Raw genomic sequence first — 23,954 nt, 5'->3', positions numbered from 1 at the left:
GTCCAAGCAGGTGGTTGAACAAGGGGTGCATTGGTCGACTCCTTGAGTTGCTTGAAGGATTCTAGGCACTCTTTAGAAAACTTAAAAGTTTGATCTTTGGCAAGTAGTGAAGTGAGAGGTAGGGCTAACTGACTAAAGTTCTTAATAAACCTTCTGTAAAAACCAGCATGCCCTAGAAAAGACAAGACGTCCTTAATAGATTGAAGAGGTGATAAATTATCAATTAAATCCACTTTGGCACTATCTACCTTAATTCCCTCCTTGGATATTGCATGGCCTAAAACAATACCAGATTTAACCATAAAATGGCATTTCTCCCAATTCAAAACCAAATTCTTAGATATACACCTTTTCAAAACTAGGGAAAGATGATGAAGACATTCATAATAGGAATTCCCATGAATTGAAAAGTCATCCATAAATACTTCTAAGAATTTTTCGATCATGTTAGAAAAGATGCTTATCATGCATCGTTGGAACGTAACAGGGGCATTGCACAGCCCAAAGGGTATATGTCTGTAAGCAAATGTTCCATATGTGCATATCAAAGTGGTCTTATGTTGGTCCTCTAAAGCAATTGGGATCTGGTTATAGCCAGAATATCTATTAAGAAAACAATAATATTCATGTCCCGCTAATCTCTCTAGCATCGGGTCAATGAATGGCAATAGGAAGTAATCCTTCCAGGTTGCCGCATTAAGTTTCCTGTAGTCTATGCACACTCTCCACCCTGATTGGACAGGGGTTGGAATCAATTCGTTATTGGCATTGGGATCTACAATAACACTAGACTTCTTAGGCACTACATGAACTGGGCTTACCCATTGGCTATCAGAAATATGATAAATTATTCCATGATCCAAGCACTTTAGGATCTCTTTCTTAATGGCTTCCATCATCACAAGGTTAGTTCTTCTTTGAGGTTCCGTGGATGATTTGAATTCCTCCATTAGAAGTATATGATGTTGCACAATAGAAGGGCTTATACCCTTGATATCAGCCATGGTCCAACCTAGGGCTTCCTTATTGTCTTTTAACACCTTAAGTAATTATTCTTTCTGACTAGAAGTCAAATATGAAGAAATTATTACTGGAAGAGTCTGGTTAGGCCCTAGGAAAGCATACCTCAAATTAGATGGCAACTCTTTAAGATCTAGCTTTAGGGGCTCAACTATGGAAGGTTTGGGAATGGAATTGGAAAGGGGTCCTAAGGGCTCCACAGGTGTGTGAAGACTCAAGACTTTAGAAAAAAAATTTCACTTTCATCGTCCATCTCATCCATACACTGTTGGAATTTTAAATCAAAATCAATATCAAAGTTGGTAATTAAATCATCAAAAAAATCTAGAAAATCTTCAAGCATACTGATCTCTTCTTTCATTTGTGGTTGCTTTCCTATCCTAAATATATTAAACTTAACAATTTGGTTGTCAAAAGATAACCTTAGGAAACCATTCCAGCAATTGATTAATTCATTAGTGGTAGTAAGGAATGGTCTTCCTAGGATTATGAGAATCACATCCTTGGTTGCGAAAGGCTTGGTATCTTACACAATGAAATCAACAGGAAAAATAAATTGTCCCACCTTTAGTAAGACATCCTCAATTATCCCTTTAGAAATCTTAACAGCCTATCTGCCAACCAAAGAGTAGTTTTAGTGGCTATAAATTCTCTCAATCCTAATTTTTTTTTTTACTAAAAGATGAATATATTAATAAGAAAAGGGAGAACATCATAAAGAAGAAACAGGGATAGAGCAGAGACCCCTAGAGCCGTTAGCAAACTCCACCTTCGGCATGGCCATCAACAGAGAAAAAAAGCAGTGCCCTAGGAGAATCTAAAGCTATGCCTACCCAGGATATCATTTTCTATATAATCAGCAACATGTCTAGGGAAAGACACTGAGAATTATGAGTTTCCAGATTTTGAAGCCTTTTTTGCAAGAAAATCTGCAATTGGATTTGCTTCGCGAAAGCAATGGGATATCTCCCAAGGGATTGATTCTAGGAAAGGGATAACATCCAACCATCTTTGGAGGATAAACCATGGGATATGGTTCCTCTGGATCGCCAAAATAACCGCAACTGAGTTAGATTCTATCCACATACCCCTTGCACCCATCGTCTTAGCCATCATAATACCTTCCATGACTGCCTCAACCTCTGCTTCATAAGACTTTTTAATTCCCAAAAAAATGCTAAATGAGTCACACACCTGGACATCATTATCTCAAACAATCCCTCCTGCTCCTGCCTTTCCTGGATTTCACAGAGAGTTGCCATCTATATTAACTTTCAGCCAGTTTGGTTGGGGTTTACACCAGTGAACTTTGAGGCGGTGAACATGTTTGTGAGACACCACTATCAAACCCAATTTTTTGTAGCAAATAACATCAATTAGAGATTTCACCTCCCCCTTCAACTTTCCTATGCAAGGGCCAAGCTCCTGATGATTATATTTAAATATTTACATCGCAACTCTATAATCATTGTCATACCGACGTCTGTTCCTTTCCCACCAAATGTTTACTGCAATAATGGAAAAACCTATCGTTCAGGGAGTTTTAAGGTTTACAACTCTAGCCTTTGTCTTCCACCATCAAACCAGGTTGTCAACTGACTGGTGCTGCTGCCACTTTACCTTAAAGCACTCAATAAATGTTTTCCAAACTTTGGTCATAAAAGGGCATCTGAGGAAGATATGATTAATACTTTCTTCAGCTTGGTTGCAGAGAGCGCACCTAGAAGCGAGATGGATCCCCTTATGCCTGATCTACTCATTCGTTAGGAGTTTGACATGGGCTAGACGCCATCCTAAGGTAGAGATCCTAGGAGGTAAGCCTTTCCGTCAAACCAGAGAGTACCAAGGGACCTTGCTAGCCATCCTTCTGATACCCTCCCAAGCCAAAGAGGTAGAGAAAGACCCCAGAGTTGATAATGACCAGTAGCAGGTATCCACTAAGTCACCTGAGGGGATTTTAATCCTCTTAATTTTGTCAAATATTCTGATGAGCTCCACCGAGCTCACCTCAGGAATCGCCCATTCTCCACCATGAATAAAGTCGCCCACCTTTGCATTAAATCTAAGAGCAGTCAAATCCATTATCTGAAGCTCCTCAAGCACTGACTTTGGCCCCCACCATTTGTCCTTCCAAAACTTTACAAGATTACCATTCCCGATAATGCATCTTTGATTCTCTTTCACAAAGCTCCAGACCTTTTTAACCCCTGATGCAATGGAAGAAGAAACACCTTTCTTGAAGCTGCCATCATTTTTAATAAATCAAACCTTAAGGAAAGAGTTGGCCGCTGTCTTCTCATGCTTGATTCTCCATACTAGTTTTCATAGCGTTGCTCTGTTTGTGTCTCTGAGCCACTTGATACCTAAGCCTCCTTCCTCTTTAGGCTTACAAAGGGCGTCCCATGTTATTGTAATTTTTCTTGCAGATTCTATCTCACTCGTCCAGATAAAATTCCTCATCCACCGTTCCAATTTTGCTAATAGGGAAGATGGCCACCAATAAATAACAAAACTATGGTTAAGGATACCTGCAATGACTGATCTAACCAATTCTATTCTTCCTGCCAAAGACAATAGGTTGCCTTTCCAACCCGCTAGGCATCCCTTCACCTTGTCCATCACTGGTAGAAGGGCCTCTTTCTTCACTCTTCCCTTAAATATTTCAACACCTAAGTATCAAGTCAGGAAGCTATAGATCTGAATTCCAAGGGTATCAGCAATGATCTGCTTTCGATCTGGAGCAATCTTCCCTAGGAAGAGTTTGTTTTTCTCTAGGCTAATGCACTGGCCTGAAAATTCTTGGTATTTCATCAATAAGTTTTTCAGGGTACGAACATACCTCAAGGAGGTGTTGGTGAATATGAAGATATCGTCCGCGAATAGAATATGCCTAGGAGTGGCAGTGCCTCTTGGGCCATGGATTGCATGGAGCTCCTTGTGCTGAACCAGACTCGACAACCCTCTGGATAGAACCTCTTCAGCTATAATAAATAGCATGGGAGATATAGGATCACGTTATCTCAGCCGGCGCTCCACCCCGAAGTAACCTTGAGGACCTCCATTCACAAGAATAGATATTTTTGACGATATCAGAAGTTGATGCAGCCAGTTGATCCAACTATTGGAGAATCCAAATTTACTCAAAACTTAAAAAATGAAAGGCTAAGAAATAGTTTTGTAAGCCTTCTTGATGTCAATTTTTAGGCTAAGGCTCCCACCTCTAGTCGCTGAGAATATTAAGTTTGCTAGCTCAAAGGCCACAGAGATATTATCATGAATCAAATTCCCCTTTTGAAATGCACCCTGCTCTTCTGAAATCAGCCGAGGAAGGAGAGGTTCCAGAAGCATCGCCATAACTTTGGAAATAATTTTGCAGAAGAAATTACCCATGCAGAGAGGGCGAAATCTATCCAGTGTGTTTGCTCCCTCCACCTTTGGAATCAGGACCAGTAAATTATTATTGACCCCGTGGGGGTATGTATCCAGTGCTAAAGAATTGTCTCACCACATTGCACACCTCCACTTCCATCAAAGACTAGCACTTGCAAAAAAAGGCACCAGAGAATCCATCAGGACCCGACGAGCTATCTGGGTCCAACTCCCACAGTAGCCTCCTTATTTCTTCATTCCAGGAGGGAATCCAACCTATAACAGTCCATTTCGTTAGGGACTTTCAGAATATTATTTAGTAAATCTGCATGGGTCTCTGTGGGAGCTTCTTAATGAAAGTGCTCAAAAAAATCGACAATATACTCCCCTGTCTGATTTTGCCCTTCCACCATGGTATCGTCTGGCCTATTGAGCGCTCTGATTGTATTTTTTTTTCTTCTCATTTTGACAAAAAGGTGAAAAAAATTGAAGTTTCTATCACCAGCTTTCAGCCATCTAATTCTCACCTTTTCAGTCTAGATTTTTTCATAATTTTCCAAGGCCTTCACCAAGCCCGTCTTCGCATCAGCTTCCAAGGCAAACAAATGGTCGTTCATCCCTTCTCTCATAATCTGGTCATGAATTTGGTTCAGAGCCATCTTTGCTTCCTCAAGCGCTCTATCAATGAGAGGGAATGCTAATCTCGCCTAGGTCTTCAAAATCCCTTTCAACTGCTTCAATTTGGAAGTGAGAACAATAATAGGGGGTCCCACAATCCATTCAGACTAGGACGATGCCACCACATTATTAAATTCCTCAAGGTCCATCCAGAACTGATGGAACCGAAATGGACAATTTGAGAGGCACTGACTAGAAATTGAAGTCATCAAAATCGGTCCATAATCTGAAGCTATTCTAGGCAAAACCACTTGAGAGGAGTCTTCGAAAACGGTCAGCCATTACTTATTGCAAAAGCTTCTATCAAGCACTGCAGACACATTACCAATTTTTTGATTGTTGCTCCATGCAAATTTTCTCCCACTCAAAGGCAACTGAGACATGAAGTAAGAGTCCACCATAGCATTGTACTCCGCAGCCGACCCCATGCTGAAGTTTCCTGGGCCCTTCTTTTCATGAGATTGAAGCGTAGCATTAAAGTCACCAACCATTGCCCAAGTAGTGGGAGTGATAGGGATATCCATAGCCAATGCCAACCAAAGATCTCTTCTCTCCACCCTAAAACTACTAGCATGGATGAAGGAGACTTGCATTTGGGTGAGGTCCCAAGTCAAAGCGACCGTAATATACTGAGAGGATTTTGAGATCACCACTAGGGAACCTAGATTTCTTTTCCAAATAATCCATATATTTGAAATTCTCCTTGTTCTATTGTTAAAAATAAATTTATTGAAAAACCCAACTAACTAAAAAATAAGTTTGGAAAATCACTCATAGAGACCATTGGTTCGGCGATACAAAGAAGGTCTGGGTCCTTCTGCTTAACTAAATCTCTCAAGACGCGTTTGCCAACCGCCTTCTTTATTCTTCTTATATTCCAAAAGAGAATCTTCATAAATTACTTCCTGGTACCAGCCTGGCGGTCAGACCTCAAGGCCTACCCCATCACTGCATTGGCTTTTCCTTTCCTTCTAGTGTCATCATCAGCTCTTGCGAGAGCTTGGTCAAGCTCTGTGACTTCCTGGTGGTGAACAATTATCCTGCCTACGTCCAGACCAGACGGAGATATTTCTATAGTCACGTGCTCAGAGCCGCCCCATTCCTGCCCTCGACCACTCCTTCCTCCTCTAGCCTGCTGTCGACCTCCGCGACCACCATTATATATCACTCTACTCTTGTGAGGGCTAAGAGTTCTAGCAGTATGAACACCTTCCGCCTCAGTCACTCCAAGGCCAGAATTGGACTCATCCTCTTTCCTGTCTTGACTTCCTTGCACAGATTCCAACGACTCTTTTCCTGAAGAGTAATTTTCTGACTCTCCTGGGTCAGATTTAGACCCATATCCGCACCCCAATGGGTTGTCCACCATGGTCGGTTCATGGGTATTCCTTTCTTGAGTGCATGGATCATGTAGATAGATTTTCAGGTTGTATTTATTCAAAACGTTCTCAAGAGAACCTTCTATATTTGACAGATCCTCCACCGTTGGAATATTATCTCTAACGGGGGAAATATCCTTAAGGAGAGAGGATCTTTTATCTCTTTCCACATGATGAGGATTGTGATGGATCTCGCTGAAGGCCATGTCTGCAGCACTCTCTACCTCCACCGCCTGCAAGTGTCTAGTAAAGTGGCATTTAGCATCATCCATGTCTGCATGAGCTCGATTTTGATTTTTCTTGGCTCTACATTGTTCAGCAGTATGCCCAATTTTTTGTAAATAGTGCATCTCCCTATATCATCTTCATACAAGATCCATTGCTTGAATCAGAAATAAACCTCCTTACCTGGCTTTTTCCTTTCGACCTGGATTTCCTCCACTCTGGTGCTGCCCATCGGCACTTCCACCAGCACCCTAGCATAATTCCCTATAGTACCATGTAGTGTCCTACGATCCACCTCCACTGGCCTTCCTGAGGCTTTGGCCATGGAGAGAATAATTTTTTCGCCAATACTCCATGGATAGTTCTGGATATCGTATCCACACCAGCTTGGTTTGAGTAGGGTCATCATGGATACTGAACTCCGGCCACCATTGCTGGAATCTAATGACTTGCCCGTTGACTTTGATGGGACCTCTTTTCCACATCGAGGCCATGTCTCCCTCAATTTCAAATCGAAAAAGAATGAATCCTTACCCTTCAAATTCCAGGCATTTTTTGCATCAGACCTCACTTCATCCATCGAGACAAAGCGAAAATTAACCCACCCAATCAAAGCGTAAGAGAATGATTGTAATTTCTCTTCCTATGCCTATTGAGGAATAATGATCTTTATAAGGGTTCCAGCATGTATCGGATCAGGAAGATCATCTATGTTCGACATAGTTTTCTTTATCGCAGCTGCGTAAGATTGTCTGCTTCCTCCATTGATCAGCTCCTCCATAGGGTGATTCTTTTAGCTAATCCACCAGAGACGACATTGTCAGTTTCAAAGACCAACAAAGGTAGAGAGTAGTGCACCGGTCTCCAGAAATCAGTAATCCTCCATTGCTTCCCTCTATCTGGTGGTCGATCGCAAATCCCCCCATCCCTCTCAGAGCTTCTCTCTCCTGTGTTCTCCATCAGAATAATTTTGGCAGCTATTTTCTTACACCAAACATTTATTATCTGAATTGTTTGGTTATCCCAAGCTATTTCTATCTAAATCTCCATCTTTCACGTTGAAAGGGAAGTAAACACATATGCCAAGGCAAAAGATTAACACTTGCACCAAGGTCAAGTAAGGCATGCTCAATGTAGGTGTTGCCTATGACACAAGCTATGGTAGGACTCCCTGGATCCGTATACTTGGCTGTTATAGTCTGAGTAATTATGGAACTAATATTACCTACCAAGAACGCCTTTTTGGGCACACTAATGATACGTTTGTAAGTACGCAAATCTTTTAAGACCTTTGCATAGGCAGGGATCTAGATATGACATCCAAAAGAGGGATGTTCACTTCTACCTTCTTGAAGACTTCTAAAATTTTGTCTATGGAAGCAGTCTTCTTTTTGTTAACCAAGCAATTGGGAAAGGGGACAGGGGTAACATAAGGACTGTTAGGGATTTGCCCTTTTTTAGAAGAATCATTTTTGGTTTCCTCTATCAAATCATTTTTAGTTTTAGAAGAATCTATAGGTTCATCAGATGAACCTGGAACAAGTGGCACACTTGTGTCCTCAACAGAAGGAGAGTTAATAGGAGTAACAGATGGGGAAGATTTAGGAACACTCTGTTAGCACTCTCTACCACTCCTAAGGGTATAAAAAACATTACATTGGTTAGAGGGCCCTTGTTGGATCTGACCTTGTCCTATATTCAGTGATACATTAGTTGGTGCTTGTGAACTAATAGGCTAATGATGCCTAGGGTTAGGCTCTGGTTGACTAGGTAAAGTTCCTCTCTCCCTCTCACGCATAATTGAGTCAACTTGAGTAAGTTCTCTTGTAAGATTTTGATAGCTTGTCATGAGGAGAGCCATATTTTTTTCCAAGTAACTTATTCTATTTGCCTCTACAGTGTTGGTAAACCCAGGGGGTTGCTGATAAGATGATAGGAGAGGGGCCCTAGGAAAACTAGCCCTAGGTCCTACATATGGCCTAGAAAAAGTATTTTTAAAAAAAGATTATTGTACAAAGGGAGGCCTTTGGGGTCTAGGTTGACCTTGATTATGGAAATTAGAAGGCCCTGCTTGGTTGTCCAGATTCCAGGAGAAATTTGGGTGACTTCTCAATCCTAGATTGTAGGTGTTACTATATAGATTATTCTGGTAGAAGGCATTAATACTATCATTAGAAGTGCCCCCAGAGGTGTTGGAGCATTCTTCTATGACATATCCAGGGGACTAGCACCAAGCACACATCTTAACCAAATTGACTGATGATGGCTCTCTAGGAACAATAGCCTCAGTCCTCTTGATTAGGCTATCCAAATGGGCTTCCTTGGCTACTATCCTATCCACAAAATATCCTTTCCCTCCTTTGGTTCTTTCACTCTCTTGGGTTGATTCCCACTCATGGGTTTTGTCAGCTAAGTCAAGTAAGAATTCACTTGTCTTTTCTTCATCTGTCAAGGATGTGAATCCCTCAGGGCACATAGACTCTATCATTTATTTAGTTGGGTAATCAATACCCTATAAATTATTTGACATAAATGCCATAAGTCTAGACTATGGTGAGGGAATTCTTGGAGTAGATCCTTCAATCTCTTCATAAGCTTAGAAAAGGACTCATTAGGCTTTTGCCTAAACTGAAGGATATCATTTCTAAGCTTATTGGTCTTGTGAGTTGGAAAAAACTTCTTAACGAAGGCAACTGTAAATTTATCCCATGTGGTTATGAAATTTGTGGGTAACCTATACAACCACTTTTTAGCTTCATCTTTCAATGCAAACGTGATGAACCTAAGCTTAACAGCATCATTAGAAAGCTACTGGACTTTAATTAAAACACATACCTCTTCAAATTCCCTTAGAAATAGATATGCATCCTCAGAGGTCAGCCCATGGAGGTGGGGCAACTTAGTGATGTATTAAGATTTGAATTCAAAACTATTGCTCTGGACTTGTGGTAGAACTATGCAGGAAGGTTGGGCTGTTCTAGCAAGTAGAACCTATCTTTCAGAGATTTAGGTGGAGGGTTTTGCTGTTGGTCTCCCATAATTGAAAGGTTTTAAAGAGAGCAAACGTATAGGGTCACTACTTGTTAGATCTCTTCTTTCTAACCGATTCTTAGTATTATGTACCCACCTAACACCCATGCAATAGAAAAAATACCTACAACTAGAGTAAGACAAGCACAAAAGAATGGAAAGAAATTTTTTTTTTATTTGATTTTATTTTAATTTTTTTTTTTTACTTTTTGGGAGCTTACCGACAGGGATCTGGGGCCACTCAAGTCAATTCCAAAGGTACTACTACAGGGCAAAACCTGTCTTTATCATACTGTGAGCTTGGCGACCTCCACCGATACAACTATTATTATAAGTTGTTATTCTCAGGAATTCAATAAAAGAAAAATGAAAAACAAAACAAAGCAAACAAAGCACTCTGATTTACCAAAAGAAAGCAAAAAATAACATGGAACTGTCTCCCAGGCAATGGCGCCAAGAACTTGGTTAAATTTTTAAAAGTGTAATCGCAAGTGTATTGATCAGTGTACCTAACGGGTCGAACACAAGGAGATCAACCACTTTGTTTTAGGCTTTTTCTAGTAATACGAAAGTGCACAAATTCATTATGGTGATCTAATTCTAACTATCGACCTAACACAAATGCATCTAAAAGCGACCTAACCATTCATATCTAGAAATTTAAATACTCAAGCCTCGTTGTTAAAAAGAAAATAAATGAAAATAAAAGTGCTGAAAAGTAAATAAATAAAATAGAAGGGGAAAAAGCTAGAGAGAGGCATACAAGTAGGTATCTCTACTTAACCTGAGAGATGCACCATAAACAATATGAGCTTCCCTACTTGACCAGAGAGTACTCTTATAAGGTCTTTTCTACTTGGCTTTAGGGGAAGGGAAGTAATTAAAATAAAAACAATAAAATAATAGTTCTATAGCTAGGAGGGGCAAAGCCAACATATACACTAGCCATGAACCTTGGGGGAAAGGGAAAGCAATAACGTAATGACTGAAATTAAAATCCTAAATTAAGAAAGAAAGGGTAGTCAGAAGAGGGAGTGAGAGGGGGGTGAGAAGGCTACTGAAGGGGCCTACTTACTTGAACTTCAATCCTTGAATTGAAAACTTAATCGATTTGAGATACTACCAATACTAAAAACCAAATCTGGAATATGCCAAATCTGAAATTTCTAGTACTAGAGAAAACAAATCTGAAGAGAAAAATTATACTTGAAAGACATACTCCATAGCTTGTTCTTGTCACCTAGAACTAAGCCTAGAACTTGAAAATTACAACTTGAAAATTACAACCTCAATTGCTTAAACAATAAAAATAAGAGACTGAATCAAAAATGAAAAGGCTTGCATTAATTGAATAAAAAGAACTTACAAAAGTGTTTAGAGCAAAAACCTAGAACTAGAGCTAGAGAAAGTGAAAACTAGAGAAAGAGAGAAAGAACAACTAAAAAAAAATATAAGAAGAGAGAAGTAGAGAGGAAGAGAGGGACCACCCTTTAGGATTTTGTGGACTCCCTTTTATAGGGAATAGGAAGGGAGTAGAGGAGGACATCAAAGTTTGAAGTAGGGAATCTCCAATAATTTTTCTTCCTTTTTCCATTTTTTTATTTTATTTTATTTTTTTTCTTTTTCTTCTTCAAAACGTGGGCAGCCTCTTGAACGATTTTTCCTTCTTTTATTTTTTCTTTCCTATTTTTTCTCCCTTTTTTTTATTTTTCTCTTTTATTTCCTTATTTCTCTCTCTTCTTGCGCAAGAAACCTCTTGGCCGACCTCCTTGCTTTAAGTGATGAGTAGGAGGGAGAAAATCTTTCAAAAAAAATCTCCAAAAAATGGTAGCCAAGAGGTTCAAACTTGAGACCTCCTAATAGGGAAGGGATTTTACACACCACAACTCACCAACTACGCTAGGTAGTTGTTACCAAAAATGAATCTTCAATCACTTAAGGGTGTGGTTCATTGATCCTTGTTGTCATTTAGAATATTCCTTGTACCTCTGGGACAACTGTAAACAGGCTGGTTCTGCATCTCGGTTCAGTTCTGATCTATTATTCTTTTTCTTACTTGAAAAGAATAATTACTTGTACGAGTGACCAAACGAATGTGTACTTTTAATTGAACACATCCATCTTGCTCAGAATTTCGTCCTCTTTGTAACGAATTTAAAAGGTTTACATGATGTGAGTCTACCAAGGAGGTTTGGGAAAAGCTACAGATTGTTTATGAAGGTGACTAATATACCAAAGAAGCTAAGCTATAACATTATAGGTCTCTATTTGTAAGTCTAAAGATGTCTGATGGTGATAGCATGGAAAGCTCCATGAGAAATGTGAATAAAATTATCAATCTATCAGAAGACTTAAAGAGACAGTTAAGGAAACTATGGTCATGAAGAAGATCCTTAGATACTTTCTGACATCTATAGTCCTAACGTGTCTGAAGTAAAAGAGTCCAAAGACTTGAATGAATTAAGTTTAGATGCACTACATAGAATACTAACAGCTTATAAGATGAGAATTGTGAAGACCAAGCCCACAGAGGAGGTAGCATTCAAAGCCATGAGGAAGTTGAAAATCAAATAAGAGAATGACGAGGAGGATTCTAGATATAAATTGATTGAGTACCTTGCTAGGAAGTTTAAAAGTAATTGATGAGCACATTTATGTGTGAAATCTATGGTAGTAAAACATGCATTTTACATATTTAGAATGGAGTAACCTTGGGTTTTACTCTCTGTTTGCAAGTTTTATATTTTTAAGGCCTTAAGGAATATCGGGTGCTATATCTCCAATTTTACATGTAAAGAGGTCATGTTTTTTTTCATGTTAAACAATTGCATTCAAAAGAGCATTCTTTGCCTTGAATTTATTCTCGAATTTCTTCAGTTCAGATGAATCTATAATTTAACCAGTGGGAATTTTAGAACCGCTCTTAATTGAAATCAAACATTATAGCCCATCAACTTCAAATATGTTTCCATCCTAATGCCTTGAAAAAGTGCATTATTTTTTCGCTAATAATCATTTGTATTAATAAAAAAGAAAAAAAAAATATAAGATAGTATACAAAGCTGAATGGAGCAAGATATAACCCCAGATAGCTCAACAGATGACTAAGACAGACCTCCTAAACCACCTTTAGCATTGCCATCAGCAGAAAATAGGAGGACCATCCCCAGCACCCACAGAAGCAAATAAAATGAATAGAACTAAACGCCCTAACTCATCCTATATCTAGGACTACCAGAACCATCCATATCAATCTCCATCTTGACCAGATCCAGCAATACCATCACAGGGTCTGAAGACTCAATCCGAGCCATTGTTTTGGAAAGATAGTCAGCAATAGAGTCGGCCTCTCGATAGCAATGGCTGATTTTCCACTCGATGATACTCAAAAACCTCATATAAGTTAACCATCTTTGATGAACAATCCACGGGACCTTAAATTTCAGAAATAAGGTAACCAGCACGACCGAATCACATTCAATCCACAACCTTTGGACACCCAGCTTTTCAGCATATTCAATTCCCGAAACCGCAACCATAAATTCTGCCTCAAAATTTGTATAAAGCCTAAGGAAATTTCTGAAGTTGGCCATAACCTCACCCTTGTCATTACGAAATGCACCACTAGCTCCAGACATCCCTGGATTTCCAAGGGAGCGTCCATCAATGTTTGGTTTCCACCACCCTCTCGACAGACGACACCAAAATATTTCAAAGAACTCTCTTAGAGAATATCGCACCCCTTAGAAGCCCAGTTTTCTAGTACTCATTAGATCAGAAATGGAGATGGACGAACCTGTGAACACCAAAGACTGGGAAGCAATTTCACTTCTAATCATGGCAAAAACAACCTCCATAGGCTTTGAAATTCCCTCAAATCTTCTAGAATTCCTTTCCAGCCAAATTCTACAAGGATCTAGCACAAAACCTTTTTTCCAAACTTTCTGACAAGGGACCACCTTCATTTTAGATTTCCACCCGGCTATGAAAAACTCCATCCCACTGAAGTCGATCCACTGAATACCGAAACAATCACAAAATTTCTGCCACGGAGCTTCAAAAAAGATGCAATTAAAGAAGAGATGCTCACTAGATTCCTCCTCTAACTCTCATTAACTGCATCTAGAAGGTAGATTCACCCCACGTTTTTTCACATTACCATCTGTAAGGATTTTATTTTGGATCAACCTCCACCCAAAAATAGCTTGACAGGGTAGGATTTGAGATTGGCATAGGAGAGAAAACCATCCAACCTTAAGCGATTTTTTCCTAACCGTATCCCATGCTAATTTAATATAAAACACACCAGAAGAGGTAGGCCACCAATGACACACATCCTACAAGTTAGGGATATAAATGCATTTTATTTCCTCAAAAAGGCTAGAAATCACCTTAGACTCCACCCTCGGAAGAGACTAGCAATTATTTGTAATAAAATCTAAAACTTTAGCCTATAGGGGATCTAAAGAATCAGGATGGATCATCAACCTCTCCATGATGGACGTTGTACCCAGCCAATGATCTGACCAAAATTTGATTTTTTGGCTATTCCCTACCGTGCATTGTTCCTGAGACTCAAAAAAACTCCAGACCTTCTTGAGACCTGGCCAAATCGATGACAAAATATGACCATTTCTCAGAGAGCCATCCGCCTTAAGAAATCAACCCCGGAAGAATGAACTCATAGACAAATTGCCATGCTTTATCTGCCTTGCTAACTTACATAAGTAGGCAAAGTTAACATCCCTGAGCCTTCTGATTACCAACCCTCCTTCGTGTTTAGGCAAGCAAACATCCTCCCATTTAACCACTATTTTTTTCCACGACTCCATATCACCTAACTAGATGAAGTTTTGCATCCATCCTTCCACCATTTTGATAAAAGAGTCAAGCCACCAATAAATTCCAAAGTTGTGAATTGGGATACTGGAAATAATCGATCTCACCAACTCAACCCTTCCAGCCATTGACAACAGCCTTCCCTTCCATCCAGCCAACCTATTTTTCATTTTACCTAGTAAGGGAAACATATATTCTTTTTTCACTCTCCCTTTAAATAATTCCACCCACAAATATTTTGTGGGCAACCTGGCTGAAGGAATACCAAGAAAATCAGTAATAAATTATTTCCTGTGAGGGGCAACCTCGCCAAAAAATAGGCTACTCTTTTCAAGGTTAAATTTCTGCCCAAAGAAGGCCTGATATTTAACCAAAAAATTCTGCAAATTTTTCACATACTTAGCAGAGGCGTTCATAAAAATAAAAATGTCGTCTGTAAAAAGAAGATGAGAGGGAATAGACACACCACTAGGACCAAGTAGCGGCTTCAAAAGCCTATCACGAGTCATCGACTTTAGGCCTCTACAGAGCACTTCTTTAGCTAAAATAAAAAGGATGGGAGATATTGGGTTGCCTTGACGCAAGCCTCTACCCACTTCAAAGAAACTAACAAGACCACTGTTCAATAATACAGAGACCCTAGAAGAAATCAACAAATGGTGAATCCATGAAATCCACCTCAAGGAAAACCAAAATCTTTCCAGAGTAGCAAAAAGAAACTCCCATGAAAGAGAGTCATGAGCCTTTTGCACATCCAACTTCAAAGCCAATCGATCTCCCCTCACTATAGAATGCATAATATTTGCCAACTCTGAAGCAAGACTGATGTTTGATGAGATAATCTTCCCCTTCTAAAAAGCGCCCTATTCCTCTAAGATCAACTTGGGAAGCAGCCCCATCAGATGCAAAGACATAATCTTGGACAACGCCTTACAGAAAAAATTACCCATATAAATTGGGTGAAATTTATCCAAAGAGGAAGCACCCTCCACCTTTGGGATCAAGGTAATAAAGCAGCTGTTAATCCCTTTTGGTAGATTACCAGCCACGAAAAAAGAGATAACTTCCCTGTAAAAGTTAGCTTCCACAATATCCCAACTTTTCCTGAAAAACTTCCCAGGGAAGCCATCAGGACTAGGGGAGATCTCAGGATCTAAATCCCATACAGCCTGCTTGATTTTAGCCCAACTTGGAATGGAATCCAAAGTAGCAACATCTTCATCTAGTAACACCTTAGGAACACACTCCAACAAATCCTGATGCACAGAAATTTTAGAAGCTTCATAAAACTTCTGGAAGAAACTGAAAATATAAGAGGCAATACCCTACTGGTCATACACCCAAGACCCATCTTCTTTTTTCAAAGCAGTAATTTGGTTCCGAGGCTTTCTCATCTTTGCCTATAAATGAAAGAATTTCGAGTTCCCATCTCCCTCTTTCATCCACCTCAGCTTTGCCTTTTCAACCCACGTCTTTTCTTGCTTGCGACTAGTTGTGATTAAGCCTGTCTTGGCATCTGCCTCTTTGTTGAATAAATCATCAGACATGCCCAAAGCATGAATCAGATCCTACACATTTTTTAAATCTAGCAAAGCCTTGTCTACCTCCAGATTAAAATTTGGGAAGGTTTCCCTTGCCCAAGATTTTAATTTTATTTTAACATGCTTCAACTTCTGAGCTAGAATAAAAATGGCGTTATCCACCACATTCACCTTCCAAGCATTGTCCACCACAAATAAAAAATTATCGTTCTCCATCCAAAAATCATGAAAACGAATAGGGAAGTTTCCAGGTGTTTAGGCACACAGTGAGAAGAGATCAGGAGAGGGGAATGATCTGAGCTTGAGCTCGGCAACACCCATTGCCCAATGTTTTTAAAAACATCAAACCATTTCTCATTACAGAAGTTACGGTCTACAACAGCAGCTACATGACCCCTCCGATGATTGTTAGACCAGGTAAATTTCCTCCCTTGAGAAGGGACAGGGAGTAACCTACAAACATCCACCATCGCCTGAATTCAGCCACCAAACTGAAGTTAAAGCAACCAGGACCTCTCTTTTCATGAGACATCAAGGTGGCATTAAAGTCCCCTATAATAGTACAAGGCAAGCCCGATGCAACCTGAGAATCTAAGTTGAGCCACAACTGACAACGCTCAATCTTAAAGGAACTTGCATGAATAAAAGACATACCAACTTTCCCCCCAGCCCAATCCACCATAATAGAAATGTGTTGTTCCGACAAAGCAACAATCACACAACGATTAAGGCCGAGCTTCCAAATTACCCATAGATTCAGCACTTTATCATGCCAAACATTATGAATAAAATCTACATCATACCCCATCTTATTAAAAAATGAAGTAGGGAAGCTACTTACTTGAACCATAGGTTTAGCCAAACATAGAATATCCGGAGTAGAACCCTTCATTATTCGACTTAAGGCACTTCTCGCCGCCGCCTTCCTGACACCACAAATGTTCCAGAAGAGAACAATCATGGGGAAACTAATTTGAAGAGTGACTATTGTCAGGCTCTCTCGCCTGACCTCCCACTTTTTTCTTCTTCTTTGCTACCACTACTAGCCTAGCCCCTTCCTTCTCTCTGGTTGTAACAGCCCTTTCCACCACTACAACCTCATGGACCACCGAAATAGCCCCTCTTGAAAAATCCGCCACAGGAAGAGATGAAACAACATGCTCAGCCCTATAGTCTGGCCCAACTCTTAGGCTACCAGAGACGGCTCGAAGACCACCATGAGCAGTGGCCATCCTTGTAGAACGAGAGGGGTATCTAGTGCCTGAAGTAGCCAGCATACCCTCATCAGCAATAGGGCGTTGTTCTTTCACGGGCAAACACAAGCTGGACCAGGTTTACACCTGGGTCATGCTCCATGAACCCATCGTCAAGACCCAAGTCCGACCCCACCTGGGATCCACTATCCACTGAATCTTGGGAAATTAAATCCCCACCATTTCCCTCCTTTCCTTATTTGTTTGGACTCATAATAAGAGAGCCCAATCTAATTTGAATTCCTCCTTCATTTAACGGCTCCATATTATAATTTTTCTAGAAATAGGAATATCTTTATTAAAAATATCATTGGACTGAACAGGCTCTCTCTCCGAGTTCACCCAAGTGAGTCAACTCCATCTTCTACATAGACAACCCCTGGGATACGACCATCCTTTTCCATTGCACTTTGCTTTTCTTCATCCACTTTCTTTTGTTTATAGGAAACAACCAAGTGCCCAACTCTCTTACAATAACCACACAGCCCAACATTATCCTCATAGAGAACTTTTTGGCAAAAATCATAAACCTGAGACGTACCTAGTTCGAATCTTTCAATCTGGACTTCTTCCACTCTAACAGCCGATTTAGAGATATTAATTTCCACAAGAATTTGAGCAAAGTACCCTAGGATGCCTTGCCTTGTAAATTTATCCAAAGACACAGGTCTACCCAATACCTTCACAATTGAAAGAAGCATGTTTTCGTGCCAATATTCTAAAGGTAGATTAGGCAGACGAATCTAGACTAACCTTGTAAGGGTTTGTTTTTCATGGATATTGAAATCTGGTTTCTAGTGTTGGAATGGGATCACCTGCTCACCTACCCTCAAAGGTGTCCTCCTCCAAACCGTAGCTTTGTCTCCCTCACACTGGAACTGGAATATCACATATCCCTTTCCTAGAGGATGCATGACAATGCCTTGTCTCAAATTCCATTTTTCGCGAGCCTCATCTCGCAATGCATCCAGGGAAATCAGCCGAAAGTTTACTCAACAAATTAAAGTAAAACGAAAGTTTTGCCTCTTTGCTTCATAATCCTATTAAGGGATAATGATTTGCCAGATGTTGCCTACCTGAATCGGTTCTAGTAAAGAATCAATTGCAGGCCATGAAGAAACCCCCACAGCCCTTGCTTAAGAACGCTTGGGGGCTGCAACATCTAGCATCCTGCCAGGATTAGGAACCGCTAGATCAGGATCCAAAGCCCCCCTTCCACCGCCATCATCTTCCTCTTCCTCCACCGCCAACCTGCCCTCCAAATAGCCAAACACTCTCTCTCCTCCGCTCATGTTTTTTAAAAATCTCATTGGTCGAACAAGTGCATTCAAAAGAGCATGCTTTACCATGAAGTCATTCTCAAATTTCTTTAGTTCATTCACCAGAAAATTTTATAACCATTCTTCACTGACATCCAAATATTGTAGCCCATCAACTTCAAATATGTTTCCGTCCTAATGTACCCAAAAGAATAATTTGTTTCATCAAATATTAGTCCCTTGTTGTTACTATAACTACTATTACTATCAAAGGTGCCATTTTTCTTACACAAACTGACCCGAGCTATTAAACTCATATTTTTCTGGGTAACCTAGAGCGCTCTGATGCCACTTGTGACTCCCAGGTGCACTGTGATGTAGTGATTCAAAAAAGTTGTTGCAGTCTTTAATTGAAAACCGAATAACAGAACTTCAGTTTCCAAAATTTCAAATTGGGCGAGGCGATCCCATAATTATCAATCACACAACGATATACCAACCTCAAACCACAATTTGGTTGGGTCTACCAGGTAGTGTCCCATAATTTGGTTGGGTCTACCAGGTAGTGTCCCATAATTTGGTTGGGTCTATCAGATAGTGTCCTACCACTCTGCACAGCATGCACTTCAAATATTTGTTGAAAATAAATGTGAAAAAATGACACCAGATTTACGTGGTTTGACCAAAGTGCCTACATCCACTGAGGAATACCCGTATAGGGTTTCGTATTTGTCCAATACACTACTCAAGTTTCAATCGCTACAATGACTTAGGAAGACCAATGCATGCTTCGGTTCGTGCTACAATACGAACATGGGCAGCAACTCCAATTCCTAGAAAAGTACCCACTTACTAGGTTTATAAAATTTAAATATAGATATTCAAATCACACCAATTGCGTCAACTCAAGGTTTCTCAATAGGAAACGATAACACAGAATAAAAAATAGGGATTTGAAACTATGTATTACCTCTTCCTGAGTAATACCACGACTATCCTATTGTATAGAGTCTCTGACATAGCATGCACCCACTCCAATGATCAACATTGCACAATAAATTGACCTTCAATAGTTGTTCATATACAATGCTCTCTGAAAGAAAGAAAGAAAGAAAGAAAAAAAACAAGTTTTCTCTGTACAATGACCAAGTAGAAGATGTTAAATAGTTCTTTAATGAGCCCTTTTTTTTTTTTTTGTTAGTCATTAATTATACATCAGTTTCAAGGTGTTTAACTCTCATAAATGTTCCAAAAAATGATGGATCTGTTTTTGTGGACTAATATAATGAGTAATGTTGACATCTCTAAGTCCCCGAATACCCATACCTACTTCCTGTTTAGGCTAGCAAACAAACTCTCGTGAATTTAGATATGCCTCATATGTACGATCATCTGATTGTACACGTGAAGATTCAACACATTTCTCACTTTCTCTCATTACAAGAGTAAAGAGGGGTATATTTGGAAGCAAAAGAGATAGATATTGGGTCCTAACATGTGGGGCCTTACTTGGAGCGGATCCAAATTCAACTCCCATCTAACTATTAACAACTTTAGATTTCTCGAAAACAAATGAAATTCTTCATCCATCTTTCCATCACATTTAATTGATAAGAAGGCCACCAATAAATAGAAAGACTATGAAATAGAGTGCTGGAAATCACAGACTTAACCAACTAAATCCTTCCGGCTTGAGATATGAGCCTGTCCTTACATCCCAAGAATCTTACCTTAAATTTTTCAACTAGAGGAAGGATCTTAAGAAAAAAAACTAGAGGAAGGATCTTGTTAACTCATTTGTTAAAGATAGCTCCCAAGTAACTGGTAGGAAACCTACAAAGCTCTTTTAACTCAAACTTTCTTGAACCTGAAATTTTCCCTAAGAACATCTTACTTTTCATTTGAATGTTGTGTTGTAGTGCACAAACCCACATGAAAGCACAAACTCAAAAGTGAAATCCAATGATAAACAAAAGATGAAGCCTGCGCCACTGGTTTTAAATGATAAAGTACATTCAGATATTATTGGGTCTTGAAGTGAGGATACTAGGATAAAAAAAAGGAACTCAAATACATATAGCTAATAGGGTATGAATATGATAAGGACCATCAGGGAATGATCCTAACTAGTCACTAATGTTTAGTTTGCTTCACCATTTTATTGGAGATAAGCCTTCTTCTCTTCTTCGTTCATAAAAGATATGATGGGGAAGGACTTGCCGACTCCCATGGATGACTTGAAGGAGATCTTGTTTCCATCAATGTACATTTCTGCAATAGGAACCCACAGCATCATCTGCTTAGCCTTGCAACCAGTCATCTTCTTCATCCTCCCCTTCTCCACATACGCCGTGGTCTCGGCGGCGTAGCTGTTCTTGGTGTTGGTAGCCACATTGAAATGCTCATAGGCGGCCTTGCATTTCCACCACACGAAACCCGTGGCTCTCACCCTCCCGCATTCCACCAGCTCTCCGGTGGGAAGTACACCACTAGGAAATCCAAGCTCTTTCATCAGCTCCACCGAAAATCGCTCACAAGCTTCCTTTCCTCGTACAATTTCAGCTCCTGCTCTTTCATCAGTAGCCATGATGGATCAATTGATGGATAGAAGGTTGAGGAATGGAGGAACTCTTGCTCTTAAATGTTTACTGATGTTAAAGAGTAATGTTGTTTGTGATGAAGTTTGAGAACGAAATGCATTGGTATTTATGGAGCCTCTGCTTTCAATTATCTTTGACTTGGAATAAGTATTTGATTGTATAGGCCAATTTTGACCGCCTACATATTGATGATTTCCAATGTTGGACTTGACATTTTCTACCTTGGAATTGGTATTTCACTCGTCTAATTTCAATGTTGCTAGCTCTGAAATAATATTCTATCAAGCTATGTCTAATGGTATCTTCATTAATAGGGTTGCCAACTGAGACCCGGTCACCTGTTCATATAATTGTTCTATTCAACTCGGAACAAAGTTCAAAAAAATAAAAAAATAAAAATAAAAATCTCAACTACTGATTTTTTGGATGTCCAAGATTAAACACTAACTATACTCAAAAATCCTTAATTTTATTTAAGCAATGGGCTTACATAAAAACAATTAGAAGTAACTCATAGGGTTGGGATGACCAATTATATAAATATTTTATTGGAAAAATTACCTAGATCCACTAGATAAGATAATTTATTACAAGATAAGAAGGTCTTAAGTTTATTTTACATTCATTAGGTTCAAGTTTAAAAATATTTACTTAATTCCCGAAGTTAATTATTGTTCATGGAACCCCAAGAAAAAGTAAAAATAAATTTCCTAAAATAACCCTAATCTGACTTAACCTGCATAATTATTGAGGTGGAATCACATTAATTGCGTCTTGAAAACTCTTACTCTGATAGTCTGATTTCTCTGATCAAATCTTCCAAATCCCAATCCGTGAAAAGAAGGACACGTTCCATGGCCTTTGGACAGCCAACATCTCATCAGAATGCAACCAAAAATTAAGAGGTGGGACCAGCTTTCTTCTAATTATTAACACCATCTCACTGTCACCTATAGAGAGGTATCTATCGCCCGCTTACCTCATCGGCTTATGTTAGTCATATGTTACAGGAATAGGGGTGGAGCTCGGAGGGCGGGGACTGGAGTCACTAGACACCGAAACAAAAGAATCTCCGCCAATGAGATCTTTTATGTTCGTTATGAAAATTTAATCATTCGTACTTTGGACACGTGTGATGAGACAACTAATAATAAACATTGGTTCTCTATTCTACTTCTCAGTGTGTCCTCACTCTTCACTAGTCTTCGTTTCTTCCATTTGTTTATTTTCTTCGGCCCTAATTTTTGCGAAATGTAAAACCATGGATTTCTGCAACTCGAGCTTCAAATGCATTCTTCCTAATCGGTTAGTATTCACTTTCTTTTGATTTGTTACTCAGTCCTTCTTTCCTTGGATTGGAATTTAGAAAATTCGATTGGAGAAATCAGACTATCAAAGGGAAAGTTTTTGAGACACAATTAATGTGATTCCACCTCAACAATTATGCACGTTAAATAAGATTAGGGTTATTTTAGGAAATTTTCTTTTCCTTTTTCTTTGGTTCCATGAACAATAATTAACTTCGTAAATTAAGTAAAAAATTTTAAAGGGAAAAGGACAGGCATGCTAGCAGGATACCTAGGTATCCGGTATGCTAGCAAGCCTTGACTGTTGGATTAGAAGGGCCAAATCTACACCATTGATTTTATAATTGTATATAGAAATAGGGAAAAGGACAGGTATACTAGCAGGATACCGTGGTATCAGGAATGCTAGTTTATATGGACCATTGGATTAGAAGGTCAAATCTACACCGTTGGGTACTTGTTGTCTTACCTAACCTACCCAGCCCCGACATTCTACCGTCATTCTTCTTCTCCCTCACTATTTCCGACGATCATACCTTTCCTCTCGGTCCCCGATGTCGTTTCCCTTCCAAAAAATTCCTCGATCCACCCGCTGCCTCTCTCTCTCTCTCTCTCTCTCTCTCTCTCTCTCTGCCGGAGAGGAAGGGATCAAATGGTTTGAGGTGGGAAAATCGGAAAATTTGCTACTGTTAGTTGCCGAATTCGGTGTTTCGATCAGAATATGGTCCGAGTTACAGATGAGCCTGCAACTGAAGCAGATAGATGGAGAAATTCCTTGTTGGGTGATCGCCATTAGATTTCCACTGTCGGCTCACTTATATGCCATTCTCCGGCAATATTGCCGGCAAACACCAGAAACTATAGGGAACTGGGAGGAGAACATAATTACATAGTGGATTCTCCACAAACGAATGAGAACATAATCCTTCGTTGATTACACAGTGGATTCTCCACAAATGAATGCTTTCTCGTATTCAATTTCATTGATTTGTCGGTCATTGTTGACGTCTCATATTCAAACGGTTCTAATGTTTCCTCATCTGTTATGATTTCGATTTCTTCAGAGGTTTTAGCTGACACCTCCATTTTCTTTTGTGGGTTTTCTGTCGAAGCTTTCTTTTTACCGCAAGGACGAGCATCTGTAAGTCTTGTAAAACCGACCAAATTTTTTTTTGGATTCGAAACTCTTAAGAGTGACATTTTAATGAGACTGATAAGAAAGGATTACCGAAGGGGACATAGTAGATTTCAGATCCTTTGAGAACGTATTCGTCATCAGATATTGGAGTAATGAGGTCATCGTCCATTGAATTTGGCCAGACAACTTTTTTTGTACCTTCTGCGATTAATTACTTTGCAAGTATGAACAGAGAACTCTAGAAGCTACTAGGTTTTCTAACCTTTTGTAAGACCAGGAAAATGAATCAGACATATCTTTTCCTCGTAAATCCGAG

The 23,954-nt window shown here is 39.5% G+C and overlaps 1 protein-coding gene and 1 non-coding gene across 2 annotated transcripts; one reads left to right on the top strand and one right to left on the bottom strand.

Annotated features, from left to right (window-relative positions):
• Positions 1–9,216: 9,216 nt before the first annotated feature.
• LOC122086782 lies at positions 9,217–9,323 on the top strand. Its single transcript, XR_006142534.1, has one exon. It is a non-coding gene; the product is annotated as a small nucleolar RNA R71 (small nucleolar RNA).
• Positions 9,324–20,559: 11,236 nt separating this feature from the next.
• LOC122086165 lies at positions 20,560–21,261 on the bottom strand. The gene has a single exon (XM_042654899.1). The coding sequence runs from the start codon at positions 21,178–21,180 to the stop codon at positions 20,752–20,754; it is 429 nt and encodes a 142-aa protein (XP_042510833.1). The 5' UTR covers positions 21,181–21,261; the 3' UTR covers positions 20,560–20,751.
• Positions 21,262–23,954: the final 2,693 nt, after the last annotated feature.

The sequence above is a fragment of the Macadamia integrifolia genome, chromosome 1 (assembly GCF_013358625.1).
Source record: "Macadamia integrifolia cultivar HAES 741 chromosome 1, SCU_Mint_v3, whole genome shotgun sequence".
In the NCBI taxonomy this organism is placed as follows: Eukaryota; Viridiplantae; Streptophyta; class Magnoliopsida; order Proteales; family Proteaceae; genus Macadamia; species Macadamia integrifolia.
This window is presented reverse-complemented; position numbering and strand designations above follow the sequence as displayed.

Bases quoted from the DNA above. Each gene is read 5' to 3' on its own strand.
- LOC122086165 (XM_042654899.1), bottom strand. From the start codon at position 21,180: ATGGCTACTGATGAAAGAGCAGGAGCTGAAATTGTACGAGGAAAGGAA.